Here is a 17,463-nt window from a genome sequence, read left to right as displayed (position 1 = left end):
TGATTTTTTTTTTTAAACTGATAGATTGAGGTTGGTCTTGCATAAATTTGTAATTCAACTCTTTTTAATTGAGGTCCCAGTTTTTTTTTTCCAAAAAGAGCATTGTAATAAATAATTTATTAAAAACAAAAAAAAAACAAAGAGCAATTTGTATTTTGTCCAATAATTAAAAAAAAACTAGGTGTTTAGCCCGCATATGCGGGCATATACATTTTATAGTTATTTATTAATACATCAACTACTAATTAAAAATTGTAATGGTAAATCCATATTTTTTTCTTTTGAATATTCTTATGTATTATGATATTTTTTCTTGGAAATTCTTATATATTATATTCATTATTAATAAATAGATTTTAGAAATCACTCAATATTATTTTTTCAATTATATAAAAGTAATAATTTTACTTTTTATTTCTAGAAAATTTTCATGTATACTATATTCATTATTTATAAATAAAAAATTAGAAATCACTCAATATTATTTTTTCAATTATTTAAAAGTAATAATATTAATTGAATATTATTTAGTTATGTATTTCTGTTTTTTTTAATTTTTAAGTTTTTATTAAAATATATCATTCGGATTATATATATATATATATGATCATTATCTTTTTATTTTAAAATATATATTATTTTTAGATTTTAGATAATTCTTATTATTATTAATTATTAATTCTGATCGTTTATCTAATAAAATCATTTAAATTCGTTTTTTATTTTTAAGTAATTTATAGATTTTATTCATTAAGGGTATAAACGATATTAACCAGTCTAACTTTTAACGTGAGAACTCCGTTGCGAAAAATTACTTCGCAAATAATAGTATAGATTGGGTACATCAATAACTACAAGGTTTTAGTGGTATCGAAAAATGCTGCAGACAAAGATATTTATTTAATAACGTTTTGTATATATAATTAGTTTTTACTATAAATTTTTAATAATATTAATATAAGTATAACGCTCATTATTTTGCGTAGAGTGTGGTTTACAATTTTTTGATATATTTTTACTATTCTTTTCATAACCAGAATATAAAAACCAAAATCCAGACTAATTTCCAGAGAGCTTGTATGTGATTTATCTTTTGGCAAATATACAGTATTTAAACAGAAGGTCATGTTCTTATGCCGTCCAACAAAATTATTCAGATATTATAAGCGTAAGAGGTGAGGCGCAATGAACTATTAGCTTTATCTCCTCCCAAAGGTTAATCAATGACTCCCTCTCTCCACGTATACATAAAACCTCTTCTTCATTTGGCCTTCCACTCATATGCAAACATACATATATAAATATAAAACGAAGCTACAAAAGTATTGCATTACATAACAACCCTAACACAGTTGTGTGTGGACTTAGTCTCTCATCTTTGCCGAGAAAGCGAGAGAGACTAAAAATTTTATTGGCCTATATATATTTTGGATATACCTTTTGCCGGTCCTTAGCCGTGCATTACCGACATATATATCCATAAGCTGCACACACAAAATATGGGATTAATGGAGGCAAGATGGGAAAACATAGTTCCGTTTATAGCTATGGCGTTGATGGAGGCATGTACCATTGCACTCACCATCTTGGCTAAGACCGCATTAACCGGTGGCATGAGCCCTTTTGTGTTCATCGTCTATACCAATGCTCTTGGCTCTCTCCTTCTCCTCCCTTACTCGTTCTTCTTCCATAGAGATGAAAGGTAATAAAACGTGCATGATCTACCTGTGTACATCTTTCTTAAGTTGAGATGTTTTTATGATGATATTTATGTCTAATTCGTTTATAGGGACGATGAACCGTTCGTCACGAAACCTTCCCTTGTTCGTATCTTCCTACTCGGGTTTACAGGGTTAGTTTAAATCTCTATTATTAGTTCTATGTATATCATACATGCCACTAAATGTTATATGTCTATGCTCCTATTTCTCACATATACTGAACAAAAACTAAATAAGTTGAGACCATCTTAGATTTTTAGTAATGAGATCATTATAGTAGAGTTTAGACTCTTTATTAATTCTTTTCTTGAACAGGGTGTTTCTGTACCAAAACTTGGCATTTTTGGGGCTAAGTTATAGCTCTCCAATTGTGGTATGTGCCATGGGCTTGCAGTCACCTGCTTTCTCCTTTTTGCTCTCTATTGTTCTTGGGTAAACTAATATCTTTCATCCTGAATTCAACTTTCTATTACTCTTATAACTAAACTATAATCAAAAATTTCTTTGGTTTCAATATATATGGAATTAAAAAATAATCAGGGAAGGAGGGTTAAGGTGGGAATGTAAGAGAACAAGAGGAAGAGTGATAGGCACGTTGATATGCTTCACAGGAGCCTTTGTAGAAGTTATTTACTTAGGACCTTTTATTAGACCTTCTCCTTCTTCTTCTCCAAACTCCAATTTCCTCACTGCAATCGCACACTACTTGACTTTCTTCAAGAACTCTGACAATTGGGCTCTCGGCTCACTCCTTCTAGCATGTGCGACATTCTCTATCTCCATCTGGAATATCATACAGGTAACTTAATTAACGTCTCAAAATTTCAAAAAAATCTTATTCATTGTATTTGAATATACATGTAGGCGTATAATATGATCAATTCTTGTGTGGTCCATACAAGTTTCCATCACTAATTTGTATATATTTTGTTGTTCTTTTGGTATATTAGTTGGATACCGTCCAGAAATATCCTCAAGTGATGAAAGTAGTGTCTGCCTATAGCTTAGCTGGGACACTCCAATGTGCAATCTTCTCCGCGTTCATGGAGCCAGACTTAAGTGCATGGAAACTCGAACTTAACATGGATTTCTATCTTATTATTGCCACGGTACATATAAATGATCTTATATCATATGTACTCCTTGATTTGGGATTCGCTATAGTTAATATATTTTATTTTTATATAGGGTATATTTGGGAGCATAATAAGAACAAGTGTTCAAGTGAAGTGTTCAAAAATGAAAGGGCCTTATTACGTGCCATTATTTAAGCCATTTGGGATCCTCTGGGCTTCGATTTTCGGCACAAGCTTCTTTGTCAATAGTCTTCACTATGGAAGGTAAGTTACAAATTTTATATAATAAAGAGAGACTCCATTAGGCCATTACATTACTGATAACGGTTCCTCTTTTAATTTCAACTTGGTCTTTTCAATATAGTATTAGGTTTGGATATTTTTGTTTTTTGAAGTACAGTATCGTATAGAAATGCTTCAAAATGAATCAGACATGGTATGTTTGATATTGTTGTGATTCTAATCCAGATTTTAGCTTAATCTTTTTGAAGTTTTGGTTTAGTTTTGATTTTCAGGTTATAATAATTTGATTATTTAGATTTAAAATAAGTAAAACAGTTGAAACTGTTTCATATTAGTTGTTGATTTGATAATGATAGGTTATGTTGAACTTCTTGTGAACAGTGTGTTAGGAGCGGCAATAGCAGGAACCGGATATCTATTGATAATGTGGAGTCAAGTTCAAAAAGACGTTCAGAAGGATATGGTGGAGGAAAAAGATAATCAGCAGTTGGATTCAGATGATCAGATAACGCCACTTTTGCTCGGAAATGGTGACGTCGATCAAGTTTAATCCAAAAGGAGTGTTTGCAGATTAGTTATAATTTGTGTGTATATTAAATATGAAGGATAAGTAAATCGAAAGAATAAACAAAAAATATACTGTGAAAGAACAGATATATATTATATATCGAAGTCTTGTTGTATTTCTTTTTTATTTGCAAGGAATGTATCAAAAAGTCTATAAATTTTTAAGGGGATTATGAGTTATACTTTTTTTTGGCGCAACATTAAATGTGGACGGATTAGTGTATATGTCAGTAAAAAAAAAATTAAGGGGATTATGAGATATACTTTTGTGTTTCCTAAATTTTTTTTTTAAATGTGACAAAAATCAATTATCCCCTTCTTATTTATTTTCTATTTTTAACTTTTAAGTTTTTAATAATTAAATTAACAAAAAAATACATTTTAGGTTTAGATCAGAGATTTAATTGGATTTACAGAAAAAATATACTAAGTAGACAACGTATACCTCAAATTATGGCATTGGAACAATATACTAACTTTTTGTTCTATATTTACAAATCTCCCATATCTTTATTGTAATATCATATAATTGGGAATATTTGGCTGCATGAGTATTTTGTCCCCATTCCTGACGTTCGCTAACAACTTGAGCATAAAGCATAGTAGACATAACAAAACAATATCATTGGGGCATGCATAGATAAAAACGTATTCGGTTCAGAAAACAAAGAAAGATGATTACACCTCACCTGAACTTTACTTGTCGAATGATTATTCTTGCTCATCTTTGTATTCAAACCACACAAAAGTTAATTATATATATGCTTAAAGTTATTATCCAGAATCCGGATTTAATCCGATATTTATTCTGGATGCGATTTAAAAATAAAATATCTGAAGTGTTCAAATTCGGATCCAAATCATAAAATTTTGGATCCATCAAAACTGAGTCTGGATATTTTTATTTTTACGTCATGATATTCAGATTCGATTCGGTTTTCATATTTTAAAAATATATTAATTTTTAATTTTATTAATAATTATATGCATATATTAATATTTATACATAGTATGCTATGTGATGGATGGTAGAGGAATGCCTCCACCCAAAAGCGATGATTCACTTGTCCACCACTATAAATGTTTCATTTTTTGCATTGCTTGACTTCTTATTTTAATTTCAAATTTATTACCTTCATTTTGAAGAACCACTGAGGAAAATTTTCAATCTCTTCTTGGTTTTTAAATTTTTAATATTTTTACGAATTCAAATCTGGATCCAAATACCTGCGGATAATATGATATTTAAATGGATATTTGAGATTTCCGAATTAAAATCCGATACTTTGAATTTCTCAGATATTCAGATCCATCTCAACCCTAATTATACGGATACAATAAAATATAATACTAAAACAAATAGTAATTAATAGTGGATAAATAATAGTCCCATAAACAAAACTCGTGATGAGGATATTCCAGGTCGAATTCAACGACTACCCTAGTTTAGTCTCTGTGTAGCTACCTTTGTAATCAGGGTTTAAAGCATAATTATTTGAAACCACTTCTACTTTACTAATATATATATATTTTTTTAATACATATAATAATACAAAAGGTTGTTAAAAAACAATAATACCAAAAGTTGGAGTGCATATGTTAGGACTTATTGATAATTTTTTTGTAATCAACAAAAACAGAGACTCATGAAGACTCTGTGATCCAATTTAGTACCTCTGAATTCATATAGACGAAAAATTCGGTTGTTTCCTAACACTGTGTGCAAGGCTATTCGTTTTTGAATTCATTGTTCTTGGTATATAGATGAGTTCGAAAGAGTGAAAACTGTTTTTCAGGTTCTTGATATCTTCTAAGTAATTTGCAAAAACTGATCATTTTTTTATTTTAAAACCATCTTCACCCATTAAAAACATTTTTTTTGCAAATGTGATCTGATATTGGCGTAAATTCTTCATACATTTCATTGCCTAAATAAGAGCATCTACTTCTGAATGAAGGAGTGAAAGACTAGCTTGAGTATTTTGTGTCCCCAGTAATTCATCGAAACCCTCTAGAGTGCTATACCAACCTTGTCTCGAATGTAAATCTAACCTTCCACGATCTATCTGTGAAACACTATCTGCCTGTAATAGGAGGTAAGGTTGTAACTTCATTCCCCCTACTTGGGTTAATCTTTTGTGAAATTTTAGTTTGTGCATTAGTCCAAAGTAATGATTATGTTTTTGTCAGCTTGAGAGTATTTCTAGGATTAATATCTATGTTGTTAAAAAAAATGTTATTCCTCTATTTCCAGATATACCTTAAGATCCATGCAAATTGATGATCATTTATTTATTTGCGAAGTAACTTTCCAAAACAGATGGTCCATATTTGTAAAAAGTGATGTGTTGAAAAAATATCTGGATTTGATAGAATCCGTGATAGTTCCAAACTTGGATCGTTGGTGGACATTCGAAGAACACAGTTCAGTGATTCCTCTGGTTCTCCACAACGAGCACATCATATATCGTTTTGAACTCCTCTGCTACTAAAATTTTTCTTTACTACTATACATCCTGAGACTATATATGCAATAACACATTGTTTGGTCAACAAAAAAATAACACATTGTATCATGTCATCAAATTATGATCAAAAGTTCAGTGAAGCTAAATCAACACAAATATATTCTACTTTCATTTTCACTTATTTGACTGAGTAAAAAAATACAACAATTTTAAGTGGTTAAACTTAACTCGTTTGTGAATTGCGATGTTCATTTGAATCGATGTAGTGAACAAACCGAATTGCGATGTTCCTTTAAATCGAGGTAGTGAACAAACTTGAATATGAAGTTACAATCGTCAACACATTTATTAAGTTGAGAAACCAAAACCCTCCCAACACCTTCACATGGCGCACACACACTCTCTGGCCGTTGTATCAGATCATGTGTGCACACATGTCAACAAATTATTGTGTAAATATTACCTAAATCCTCGGAATTTCAATTTGTTCATTTGTTTAGTTACGCTTATATATTATAATTATCCCAAGATTTTTCACCAACGAGTCCAAGATGCTCTGGAAAGTAGCTAGTTTTGTTTGTGTTTAACGGAAGTAAAAGAATATTATAATTTATGATGTTGGGTGGATGAAGAACAAAAAGACATAATTTGCGATCCAAAATCTTGATTGCTTGCATGTTGGTCGCCGTACAAGCGTAAACGTGATTAGGTCTCCGTATATAGGCAAATCTGAATTTTAACTTTAGTTATATATTTTTTTACAGAAATTGAACAAAATCAATGAATGATGAATATTAGGTAGGGTCAGTATCCCCAAAGGAGCACCCTTTTTCCGTCTCAACATATTCATTCACGGTGAAATATTTAGAATTTGCTACAAAAGTCGACGGATATCATGAAATTCACAGCTAAAGATTACGTCTATGTAAAAGAGGTAAAAGTTTGTGCTAGTAAATGATAGATTCAAATTCTTCCTTTTCTTTTTACCTTTTCTTCCCACCTGTTTATTTAGCTACGAAATCTAATCTATTAATTTAGGGTTCTATTTTTATCTACTATTAACAAGTCATAGTAGGACCATTTAAAGAATTAGTCAATATGACATATTTGATTATTTGTATTAACAATAAACCAACTATAAATATATTAACAATAAACTAACTATAAATTTGATTTTTTTAATTATAATAAAATCTGTTGAGAAAGAATCTAACAAAATCTTAGTTTAAAATTTAAATATTTTTTTTATAAATAACACATTAATATATTTCGAAATTAGTAATATAATATTATTATAAGTAAATTTAACTAAAACTTATTATAAAAAAGAAAATAAAAAATTCTTTATACTAACTTTTTTATAGTTCTATGATATATTCCGTATTATATAAAAATAGAAGTGTAAATATTAAAAATATATTAAATAGGTAAATTAACAAAAAAAAATATTTTATTTTTTAACTTAAATAAATTATTGATCATCATTATAATGGATTAAACTTCGAAAACTATATAATACTTTTATATTAAAATAAATGTATTAACATAAGTTAAAATTTTATATTTACACCCATACATTATCTTTTTTATTATTTTGAAACTATTAGCAATATATTGCTTAAAAATGTTTATATACAAAAATATAATAGTATATAATAACCTTTAGTTCATATACTATTTAAAAATATGTTATTAGTAAAATATGAAATTTCAGTAATTCATTTAAAATATTAGTGACAAAAATCAAATTTTAATTATAAATTTTATTTTATTTTAATTGTAACAAAATTTGTTGATAAAAGAATTAAAAATATCACCAAAAATTCAAATATTTTATAAAATAATACAGTAATGTAGTACCAAAACAAATTCAAAAATTAATGTATTATTCCAGACTCAAATAGTTGTGTAATTTTCCAAAGTTGTCTCGAAAAATATATTATTTTAAAAATAAATATTCAAACTCAAAATGATAATATTTCAAATTTTACAAAAGACAAAATCATGGATAATAAAGATTAACTTTTTGAAATGTACCTGAAAAAAACTAACTATATATGTCGTAAAAATTTAAAGTAACCTAATGTTTTGACGTCTTAATTTAAAAAAAAAATAGAACTTAATATCATAACATCCAAAACAAATATCCTATATAATAAATTTAATAAAATTGTATGATAGATACTACTATGTATAAAGTTTACTAAAATAATAGGATTATATTATTTAAAATAAATAAATCCCGTAAAATACTAAAATGAGATATGTTAAAGTATATTTTCTTAAACACAACATGTAAATATAATTATTATAGTCATATTTATTTTCTATAATATAAATAAATAAAATTTAAAAATGTATTATATGCAAAATGTTTAAATTAAAGAAAACAACATAATTTGAATGGGGTTCTCTATTTGAGTATTTCATATTTTTATTTTATTTTACCTAACTCGAAATATATTAGTAAGTAATAAAAATCAATAACAAAGTATTTTTTTTTTAAAAAACCATTATATATTAATAATACTGAATAAGAAATATTAACAATAATATGATATAGTAATACAATATATAACACTAAAATAGAAATTATATATTTAATACATTTTTAATAATATAAAATATATTTAAAAAATATAAATATATCCGCACGAACGTGCGGGTTAAAATCTAGTATTCATTCATTTGAGATTCATCAGTGAAATTATAATCCACTCCCTAATTTTTTTTTTCACTCCCTAAATTTTGTCCAAGCATTATTATTATTATTATTATTATTATTATTATTATTATTTTATTATTATTTTGACTAGAAACGTTCTTACATTCTCACCAATCTTTGTATTCTTGCTAAAATGAATGTTAAAGAATAAATAAGAATGCAACTCTTATTATTACTCTACTGAATATATATCATTTTCTTGATAAATGGATAATATGTTTTAAAAAAATATTATTACGCATGTCTTGTAAGTTTTAAATTATCAGTTAAAAATACCATAAATATATATATTACAAAATTTCGTGTCAGTAGAGATTGAATAACTAAGTACTTTGTAGTTCATTTAATATTTGTAGAAGTCCATTTGATTCAATAGTTTTACTAATAATTTATTAATGATTTACGGTACGGAATTTTGGTTTCAAGTTTTCAAAATAAAATTATGCAAATTAATAGAAAAATGTTTGTAATAAAATAAATCTGCAATATGCCGTAAGAAGTATCGTGAAGTGTGGATCTGATAAAACAATTCATGTAATATATTCAAGATATAATTTTTCATAAGATAAGTAAATTAGCAAATGTAAAATCTATCAGTGATATTTTTTATAGTTTGTAATACCATAATTATTTAGCATTAACTCTTAGTAGTTTTATACAAGTTTAAACGCTTACTTAGTAAAAATATATCTAATCATTTCATGAAATCTCACTTTCAAGTAGCCCCTTATGATTGAACCATAAGTCTTAGCGTATATCTTTGATACGTACTCGTCATTAAAGTGGTGTAATATATATCTTCGCCTGAAAACAGGATGAAACAAAACTTAATATTTTTGAAAGGATATGATATTAAATAAATGTAAAATAACATGAAATATCATTATTTATTTATTTTTGTCTGCAACTCAAATTCATATAGATTCTGCAAATCATACCGGAAGCTCGGCATTTATATGAATAACAAACGACAATTGCTTTTTTTTTGCAGTCAAATGCAAGACTGTCCATCTTTGAATTTTACGTTCATGGTATATAAATAAATTCTGAACTGTTGAAATTTTTCTTTCTAAAATTTTACGTCTTCTATACAACTTATAGAGACTGATCATTTTTCTAGTTCTAAAATCATCTTCATCAACTGAAAATAAATCTATTGCAAATACAACAGAAAATTATTTAAACTCCTCATGCATTTTATTATCTGAATGAGAGCCTCTATCTCCGCGTGAAGTGACATGAAATATCATTAAAACAACAGTTATTGACACTTTTTAACTTTATAATTATTTAAAAAGCATTTTTACCATCAAAATAATATTTTTATGATAACAAGGTAAAAACCTTCAGCTTGCAATATTTGTTTATGACATAAAAATGGCTGGTATTATACATAAAAACACTAAGTATTTTAAAAGGTAAAAATAATAACAAGGATTTTATTATAGAATTAATTATTTAAATGATAAAATAAATTGATAAGACCAGTATTTTATTAATTATTTTTCTAAAAAATATGTCATTCTTTTTACCTATAAAACTGGTTATTTTTACGTGATAAATATCAGATTTGAGTTTTGTAACACTAATGTCAATTTGGTGATTAGAAATACAAGTTAAACAACTTTAAAGCTTAAAATATGAGTGAATGCCATTTTAATAGTTTTTATTTGAATGTCTCTAAAATAAACTACATATGACTATGCAACAACTAAAATAGTGATGCAAAAAAAAGAATTTTAAAAGTGATGCTTAGTAGAAACATTCCACCTTCCAAAACTCAAATAATTGCTTAATTTTAGGTGGAGTGTAATCACAAGTAGTCATAAATTAAATATCAAAGATGTACATACATTTTCATAAAAATGTATCTATAGAGGTTTGGTCAAGCCCATCAAATTTGTTCATCGGTTGAGCCGACTTGTACAGGTCACGTGCAGACAATCTATGGGCCTAATCATCGAAGTCCATTAGATTAACTGTTGACATAAAAAGAAGGAGAGATCACGATAAAGATCTCTAAGCTAAGCCTCTGGGAGGCTGAAATCTCAAGTTTCTGGACAGTTTTCATGCCGTCTCTTGAAGAGAGAGTAAACTAGATATAGATATGTATTATATGCTTAACTCTTAGCCATGTACTTCTCTTGTTATCTCTTTATACTTTCTAGGGTTTACATATATAGGAACATAGAGAGTTATGATCTTGTGAACCACATCGAAGATGTTTTCCGATACTTCAAGTGAATGTTGTGGATCCTAGATCCATCCTAGATGTAGCGGCGTGACCGTGAACTGGGTTAAAAAATTTTGAATCATGAATAAAGATTAAATCAATGGGAAGTATCAAGGGACCAGAGAATACTATGAATCCTATAACAAAGTCTTGTTAGAGTTACACTCGATTCAACAAGTGGTATCAGAAATATAAATTCCGCAATAATATTAGTTAAAATATTTTATAAATTTAAACTCCTAATACTAAAATTAGATAACATTTATTTTTAATAATTTATTCAAATTTTATAAATATTTGGATAGTCACAAAGCTATATTAGTTCATGCTTACTTTGTATTTTAAATATGCGATTCGTATCCACCTACGTTTTAAATATGTTGATATGTATCCGCTTTATGGGGTTCTGGTAGAACCAATCCTCCAGACAATGGAATCAAATTTAAATGAACCACATCATTCAAAAAAAAACAAATAAAAATCAAATTTAAATCTATGATGATAGATTGGGGACATTCGTCAGGAACACGCCATAATCCGAGAGGACATATAGTTGAGTTGAATGAACCACATCATTCAAAAAAAAAACAAATAAAATGTGAAGAAAGAATTTAAATCTGTAGAAATAAGGAACGGAGATAAAAAGTTGCAGTGTCCCTTGTCCACCCGCTCCATATCTCTATTTTGTTCATTTTAATTCTTTTAAAATATGTTGACAAAACAATTTTTTTTGAGCCTATAACAAAAAATAATAATTACTAGAACTTGGCATGCATTCCCGTGTGGATGCTTGATTTAACTTATGTTCAACGTAAACTCATAAACTGTTTTTATAAAAAAAATTTACGTATATTTTTTATGTTTGTAATTTGCATATATAAACTATATTATTTTATAATATAGATGTTTGATAATATTTTTTTATTTGTACATAATATGATATTAATATTTTAAAATTTATATAATTTGATGTAATTGTACTATTCATATATTAACATGTTGATTTTTTTGTTAAATTATTTTAAAATGAAAGAACATACTAAAACTTTTTACATTAGTTTTCTATGGATTATTATTAATTTTATTATATTTTGTTTTCTTGATAATATTACATTTAAAATTGTTTTATATAATATATGGTATATATATATATATATATATCAGTTTTGTTTTTTTATTTTCACCACAAAGAAAGAACAACAATTGTAATTAATTAATTTAAATTAATTTTAAATATCCTGGCAGAATTTATAAATAAAAAAAAATACAAAAAGACTTAATTTATTATGAATACAATGACTAAATATATAAATAAAATGAAGTAATTAATCTACTATCCATGTTTCTAAACAATTCTCATTTATCATAATATTCTTATTTTCACATAATACCAAAAGGTACTTCAGTTTTAATAATATAGATATTTCATCAACTAACCATATCACTCCTCCCAAATTAAAAGAAAAAATAATAAGGAACCCAATTTTCTTTCTAAAAACTTCAGCGCCGTCTTGAAAAAAAAAAGAGATCGCTCAATCTACTCTCTATGGTTACCAGCGAGCTTCGCTGTTGCCGTGAGAGGGTCTCCACTGTCTTTATTTGTGTCCTCTCTGGTTGAATTATGATTTCAGTGGGTGAAGCTTTGATGTTGAGAAGTTGTGTGGTCCCTTGGCGTGCAACCTACTAGATTTTCGGATTACTTGCTAAGGTTCTAAGGAGCATGTTCTCAATCACGGCTGGTCTTTGAGTAGTCGATCGCCAAACGTTCCTCTTCGTTGGCTGCTCGGGTTGAAGTGTTGTCCTCTTTGGGTTCTGTTGAAGAAGCAGTGGTAAGTATCTTTGGTTCCTTCGTTCTATGATGGAACAGTGTTTCGAGATTGGTTTTCAACCCCAATAATTTAGTCATGCATCGCTTTTTCGATGAATTTTGCTTCCATTATCGATGTGATTCTCCTTTGATGAAGTTTATATTTTTCTAGTTTGCCGTTAGTTATATGAGTTCTTCTTACTCTATGTTTAACTTTTGGGCTTGAGAGTTCAGAAACATAAAAATTTAGTTGGGGTTTTCTATCCCATTTAAAAATAGGTAGAAGTTTAAATAACTAAAAGAAAAAAAGTTCTAAACCGATTAACCAAAAATGTCTCCAGGTTCTAGAGAATATTGATAATTTTGTTTTTTGCTCGTCATGAATGGTAGGTACCATAATTGATTCTTTGGATCTATTGGGTAGGTTATATTCACACTTCAGCTATATATGATTTTATTGCTTTCGTCTAAATCTATATACCATACCTTTTTGTCTATGGTCCAAGTTCGACGTGCATTAAATGTTATATCCGGCTGAATTTGAAAATGCGTAAAATAAATTTAAGCTTCGGTGGGCTCGACGAAGAACTAGTTTAAGTTTGACCTATATCATGCTTCGTATCCACTGTTATAAACTTATAACTTCACTGCCAGTGTGCTAGACTTTGAAAATAACAGTAGGTCAAAAGATCTTTACAAGCGAGTAAATGTTTGAATAAATGTTTTAGAAATTGACATTGAGAATCCTCGTATATATTAATTGAGGACTCACTTAAATGAATTTTGATTATGTGTCAATCATAAAAATAATTTAAAAAAACTTGTTATAATTTAATTGGTTGAAAGATTTTCAATTTTCAATTATTTTAATTACATCTAAAATAAAAAACAAATATAAAACTAAATTATATCACTTAGCAAATAATGTAAATGATATTAAAAATAATAATTTATGGTAACTAATTATAAAACTATAGAGAGTTTAGTAATGTTTGATTAATTTATTTTCATATTTATATGCTACATAAAATAATTAATATCACAATTTATAGAGATAGATATATGATCTCATATTCTTATATAAAACATTATATTCTTAATAGCACAATTGTTATAATTTGATTAGTTAAGAGATTTTCAATTTTCATTTATTTTATTAGATCTAAAATAAAAGATAAGTCTAGAACTAATTAATATCATTTACCAAATAATCTAAATGATATTACAAATAATAATTTATGGTAATTAATTTTAAAAATTATAGAAAGTGTTATAATGTTTGATTAATTCTTTTTAAATTTATATACTCCATAAAATAATTAATAGAATACAATTTATAGAAATCGATATAATGATTTCATATTATTATATAAAACACTATATTCATAAATAAAATATTATAATAATTATTAATGTCTTTATAATGTTCATATATGCTTTATAAGTCATATATAAAAAAATTTAAGCATTTAGATAATTATTTATCATGGCTTAAAAAATAATTTATCATAATTATAAGAATTTATAAAAGACAATGTTCAAGAAATCGCTAGGTGAGTAGGCAGATCATTTGGAGCCTAGGCGAGGCTTAGATGTTAACGTATTATTGATTTATTTTATACATACTTTATGTTTATATGAGATATTTTAGTTTCTGAGTTTAATTATCAAAGCATTGTGATGAATTATCAAAACTAGATATACAACACAAATGAAACTAGACAAATTTGTAGATTTATATTAACATTATTGCTTAATTTAACATATTTAGATTGATTTTAACCTATTTTAACCGATTTAGATGATTCAATTCTATTCAAATTGTTCTAAATCGGTTAAAATTATATAAGTTGTTCTTTTTAGAATCTTGGTTGGGATTATATAAAGAATAATAATGTTTGATCAATTTTTTATATTTATAAACTACATAATATTATGAAAGAATGTTTTAATAATTTTAAATTATTTTAATTAATTATAAACTAATTATTATCAATTACCAAATAGAACATATGATATTACAAATAATAATTTGTGGTAAATAATTTTCAAAATTATAGAAAGCCTAATAATGTTTGATCAATTTCTTATATTTATATATTCTATAAAATAATGAATAGAAACTTTATAGAAATCAATATACTAATTTCATATTCATAAAAAGATATAGACGTATCCATAATAATTATTAATCTCTTATAATGTTCATATATGGTTTATAAATAATTAGGTTTTGAAAATTGGATGAATTATATTTAACTGAACATGTAACTTTGATTAAAAAAATTTGCATTTACGTCAAATAATGTAGTGAATAAGATAATATTATGATTGAAAGAATTATAAGATGAATTTTTGGTTCATTGATTATATGGTTTGTATTACTATTAGACAGAAAAATAAATATTTGGCAACAATATGTAAAAAGGGAAAAAATAGCAAAACAATTGATAGAAATAACCAAATAATAACAAGAAAATAAAGAAAAAGCCGACGAATATGCATAATATGTGTTGGAAAAATGAATGTGATAATTACGTATATATTTTACAAGCATTTTTTATTATTAAATGTTCATCAGTTATTACTTTAAGATATTCTATACATAATATATATTTTCATACAATATTTATATCCGTGAATTCGCGGACAACCACCTAGTATTTAATTATTTGTATAGTAGAATAACTCAAGTCCTCAAAAGGTCAAATACTATTACATTTGCTAATTAACTGTGCAATGTTAATTGGTGTATTGCAGAACTCTAAAATAAATCACATGATGTTTTCGTCAAATAAATCACAATTTAAAAAGCCTTTAAAAGAAAATTAAATGCAAACTAATTAATAAAACAAAATTATTCTAAAACTGTAGGAAGACAAACAAAAATGTCAAAATCATCGGTCCCTGATCTCCGGTTCGGGCACCGACCCGTTGTAATCAACTATTTAATTTCCGACCAACCTATAAATTAGTATATTCCATTACATTTAAACTCCAAACTAAAGAAATAAACGTCGGAGATGGCCCCGGCAAGGCGGCAACAACAGTCAAATCTGCAACAATGTTGTTACAAACCATTATTAGTATTATTCTCTATTAATGACTGTCCAATAAAATAATTACAACACAATAAAATTAATAAATAATAACGGTGATGATTTTAGTGATATTGATTTTGGGTTTCACATGTTTTATAAGCAAAGCTGAACTGTATGTGGTGGACCTAACCCTTCACGCTGTCCCGAAAAAGACTCTTTTCCTTCACAGGCTCTCTCTCTCTCTCTCTCTCATTCTCTACTCTGTTTTCTTTTGTTCTCTCAATCATAACAATTTTTTTTTTGAGGAACAGATGGGAAATTGTCAGGCGGTTGATGCGGCGGCGTTGGTTGTACAGCATCCCGACGGGAAACTCGATAGATATTACGGTCCTGTACCCGTCGCTGAAATCATGCGTGTGTATCCTGGTCACTATGTTTCTCTTATTATTCCATTACCGGAGACGAATGTTTCGGCGACGACGACCAAGACGCTGGAAGAAGATAAGAGTGAGAGAAGGGTCGTGAAGTTCACGCGTGTGAAACTTCTTAGACCAACGGAGAGTCTTGTACTTGGTCATGCTTACCGTCTCATCACTTCACAAGGTTTCGAGTTTAGGTTTTAATTTAAGTTTTAAATCTCTTTTTAAGCTTTTTTTTGTGCTTTCTAATGTTTTTTCTTTTTAATTATTTTAGAGGTTATAAAAATTTTAAGAGCAAAGAAGTACGCGAAGACAAAGAAGCATCAGAGTGAAACGACTGAAGAGAAGAAGAAGGTTTCTGAAGAATCCGACAAGAATCAGGATCTGGTATGGAATCTTTACTCAGTGTAATAAATGTGTTTAGCTTAAGGATTAAGCTTTTATTCAAAAGTAATTAAATTATATAACAATTAATGAGTGTTTATTTTTTTGCTTTTTGATAGGAAACAAATGATGAGAAGCAACGTGCAGTGTTAACGAGCTCAGGATCGTCGAAATCGAGAACATGGAGACCATCATTGCAGAGCATATCTGAAGCTACAAGCTGATACTTATTTTAGTTTTTGCTTTAGGGACAAGAAACAGAGTCTCTGTGTGGATCATCCGAAGGAACAAATCTGAAAAGAAAGAGAAATAATATATCCTGAATGATCTCTTCTCTTTTAGATTCCTTTCAGGTTATTACATAAATTAAGATGAAACCACTCTGTAGAGATTACGAACTGAGTCCGTTTTTTGTCTTGTCAAAGTATATAAGTTCTCCAGATGAAGAAACGATCGAGAAGAAGGAAGTGTATAACATATGTTTCGTAGTACGTTTTTCCTTAATGTTTAGACAAGTTCTTGAAATAAAACGGTAGCAAGAGGATAAAATTCAAAGACATTGGTTAAAGAGTATCTTGGTTAAATGGGTCCAAGAACATTTGATTTGGATGTCTGTGAGGGTATAAATAGTTGTAAGAAATGCATTGGTATTGGTAGGTAACACATCTTTTCAAATGGAAAACCTATTTTACAATGTTAAATTGGATTATTTTGTAGTTATATATATAAATAATTACATTATTTTCTTATAGGTTGACGATCTATTTTCCAAGAAAACT

General features: G+C 27.5%; 2 protein-coding genes across 4 annotated transcripts; both read left to right on the top strand.

The window, feature by feature from the left end:
* Positions 1-1,309: 1,309 nt before the first annotated feature.
* LOC108826868 (WAT1-related protein At1g60050) lies at positions 1,310-3,764 on the top strand. Its single transcript, XM_018600212.2, has 7 exons — positions 1,310-1,702; positions 1,790-1,852; positions 2,037-2,153; positions 2,262-2,520; positions 2,672-2,830; positions 2,910-3,061; positions 3,422-3,764. Exons 1-7 carry the CDS (start codon positions 1,500-1,502, stop codon positions 3,588-3,590), a joined length of 1,122 nt encoding a protein of 373 aa, XP_018455714.1. The 5' UTR covers positions 1,310-1,499; the 3' UTR covers positions 3,591-3,764.
* An 8,725-nt stretch (positions 3,765-12,489) lies between these two features.
* LOC108828394 (uncharacterized) lies at positions 12,490-17,175 on the top strand. Of its 3 annotated transcripts, none has more exons than XM_056995290.1 (5): positions 12,490-12,862; positions 16,047-16,110; positions 16,193-16,484; positions 16,575-16,687; positions 16,804-17,175. In XM_056995290.1, the coding sequence occupies exons 3-5, from the start codon at positions 16,193-16,195 to the stop codon at positions 16,906-16,908; spliced, it is 510 nt and encodes a 169-aa protein (XP_056851270.1). In that variant the 5' UTR covers positions 12,490-12,862; positions 16,047-16,110; the 3' UTR covers positions 16,909-17,175. The 3 variants fall into 3 exon arrangements, with proteins under 3 accessions (XP_056851270.1, XP_056851269.1, XP_018457575.1); XM_056995289.1 differs by having other exon boundaries at positions 16,042-16,110; XM_018602073.2 differs by lacking the exon at positions 16,047-16,110.
* Positions 17,176-17,463: the final 288 nt, after the last annotated feature.

This window comes from Raphanus sativus, chromosome 9 (genome assembly GCF_000801105.2).
Source record: "Raphanus sativus cultivar WK10039 chromosome 9, ASM80110v3, whole genome shotgun sequence".
NCBI classification, from domain to species: Eukaryota; Viridiplantae; Streptophyta; class Magnoliopsida; order Brassicales; family Brassicaceae; genus Raphanus; species Raphanus sativus.
This window is presented reverse-complemented; position numbering and strand designations above follow the sequence as displayed.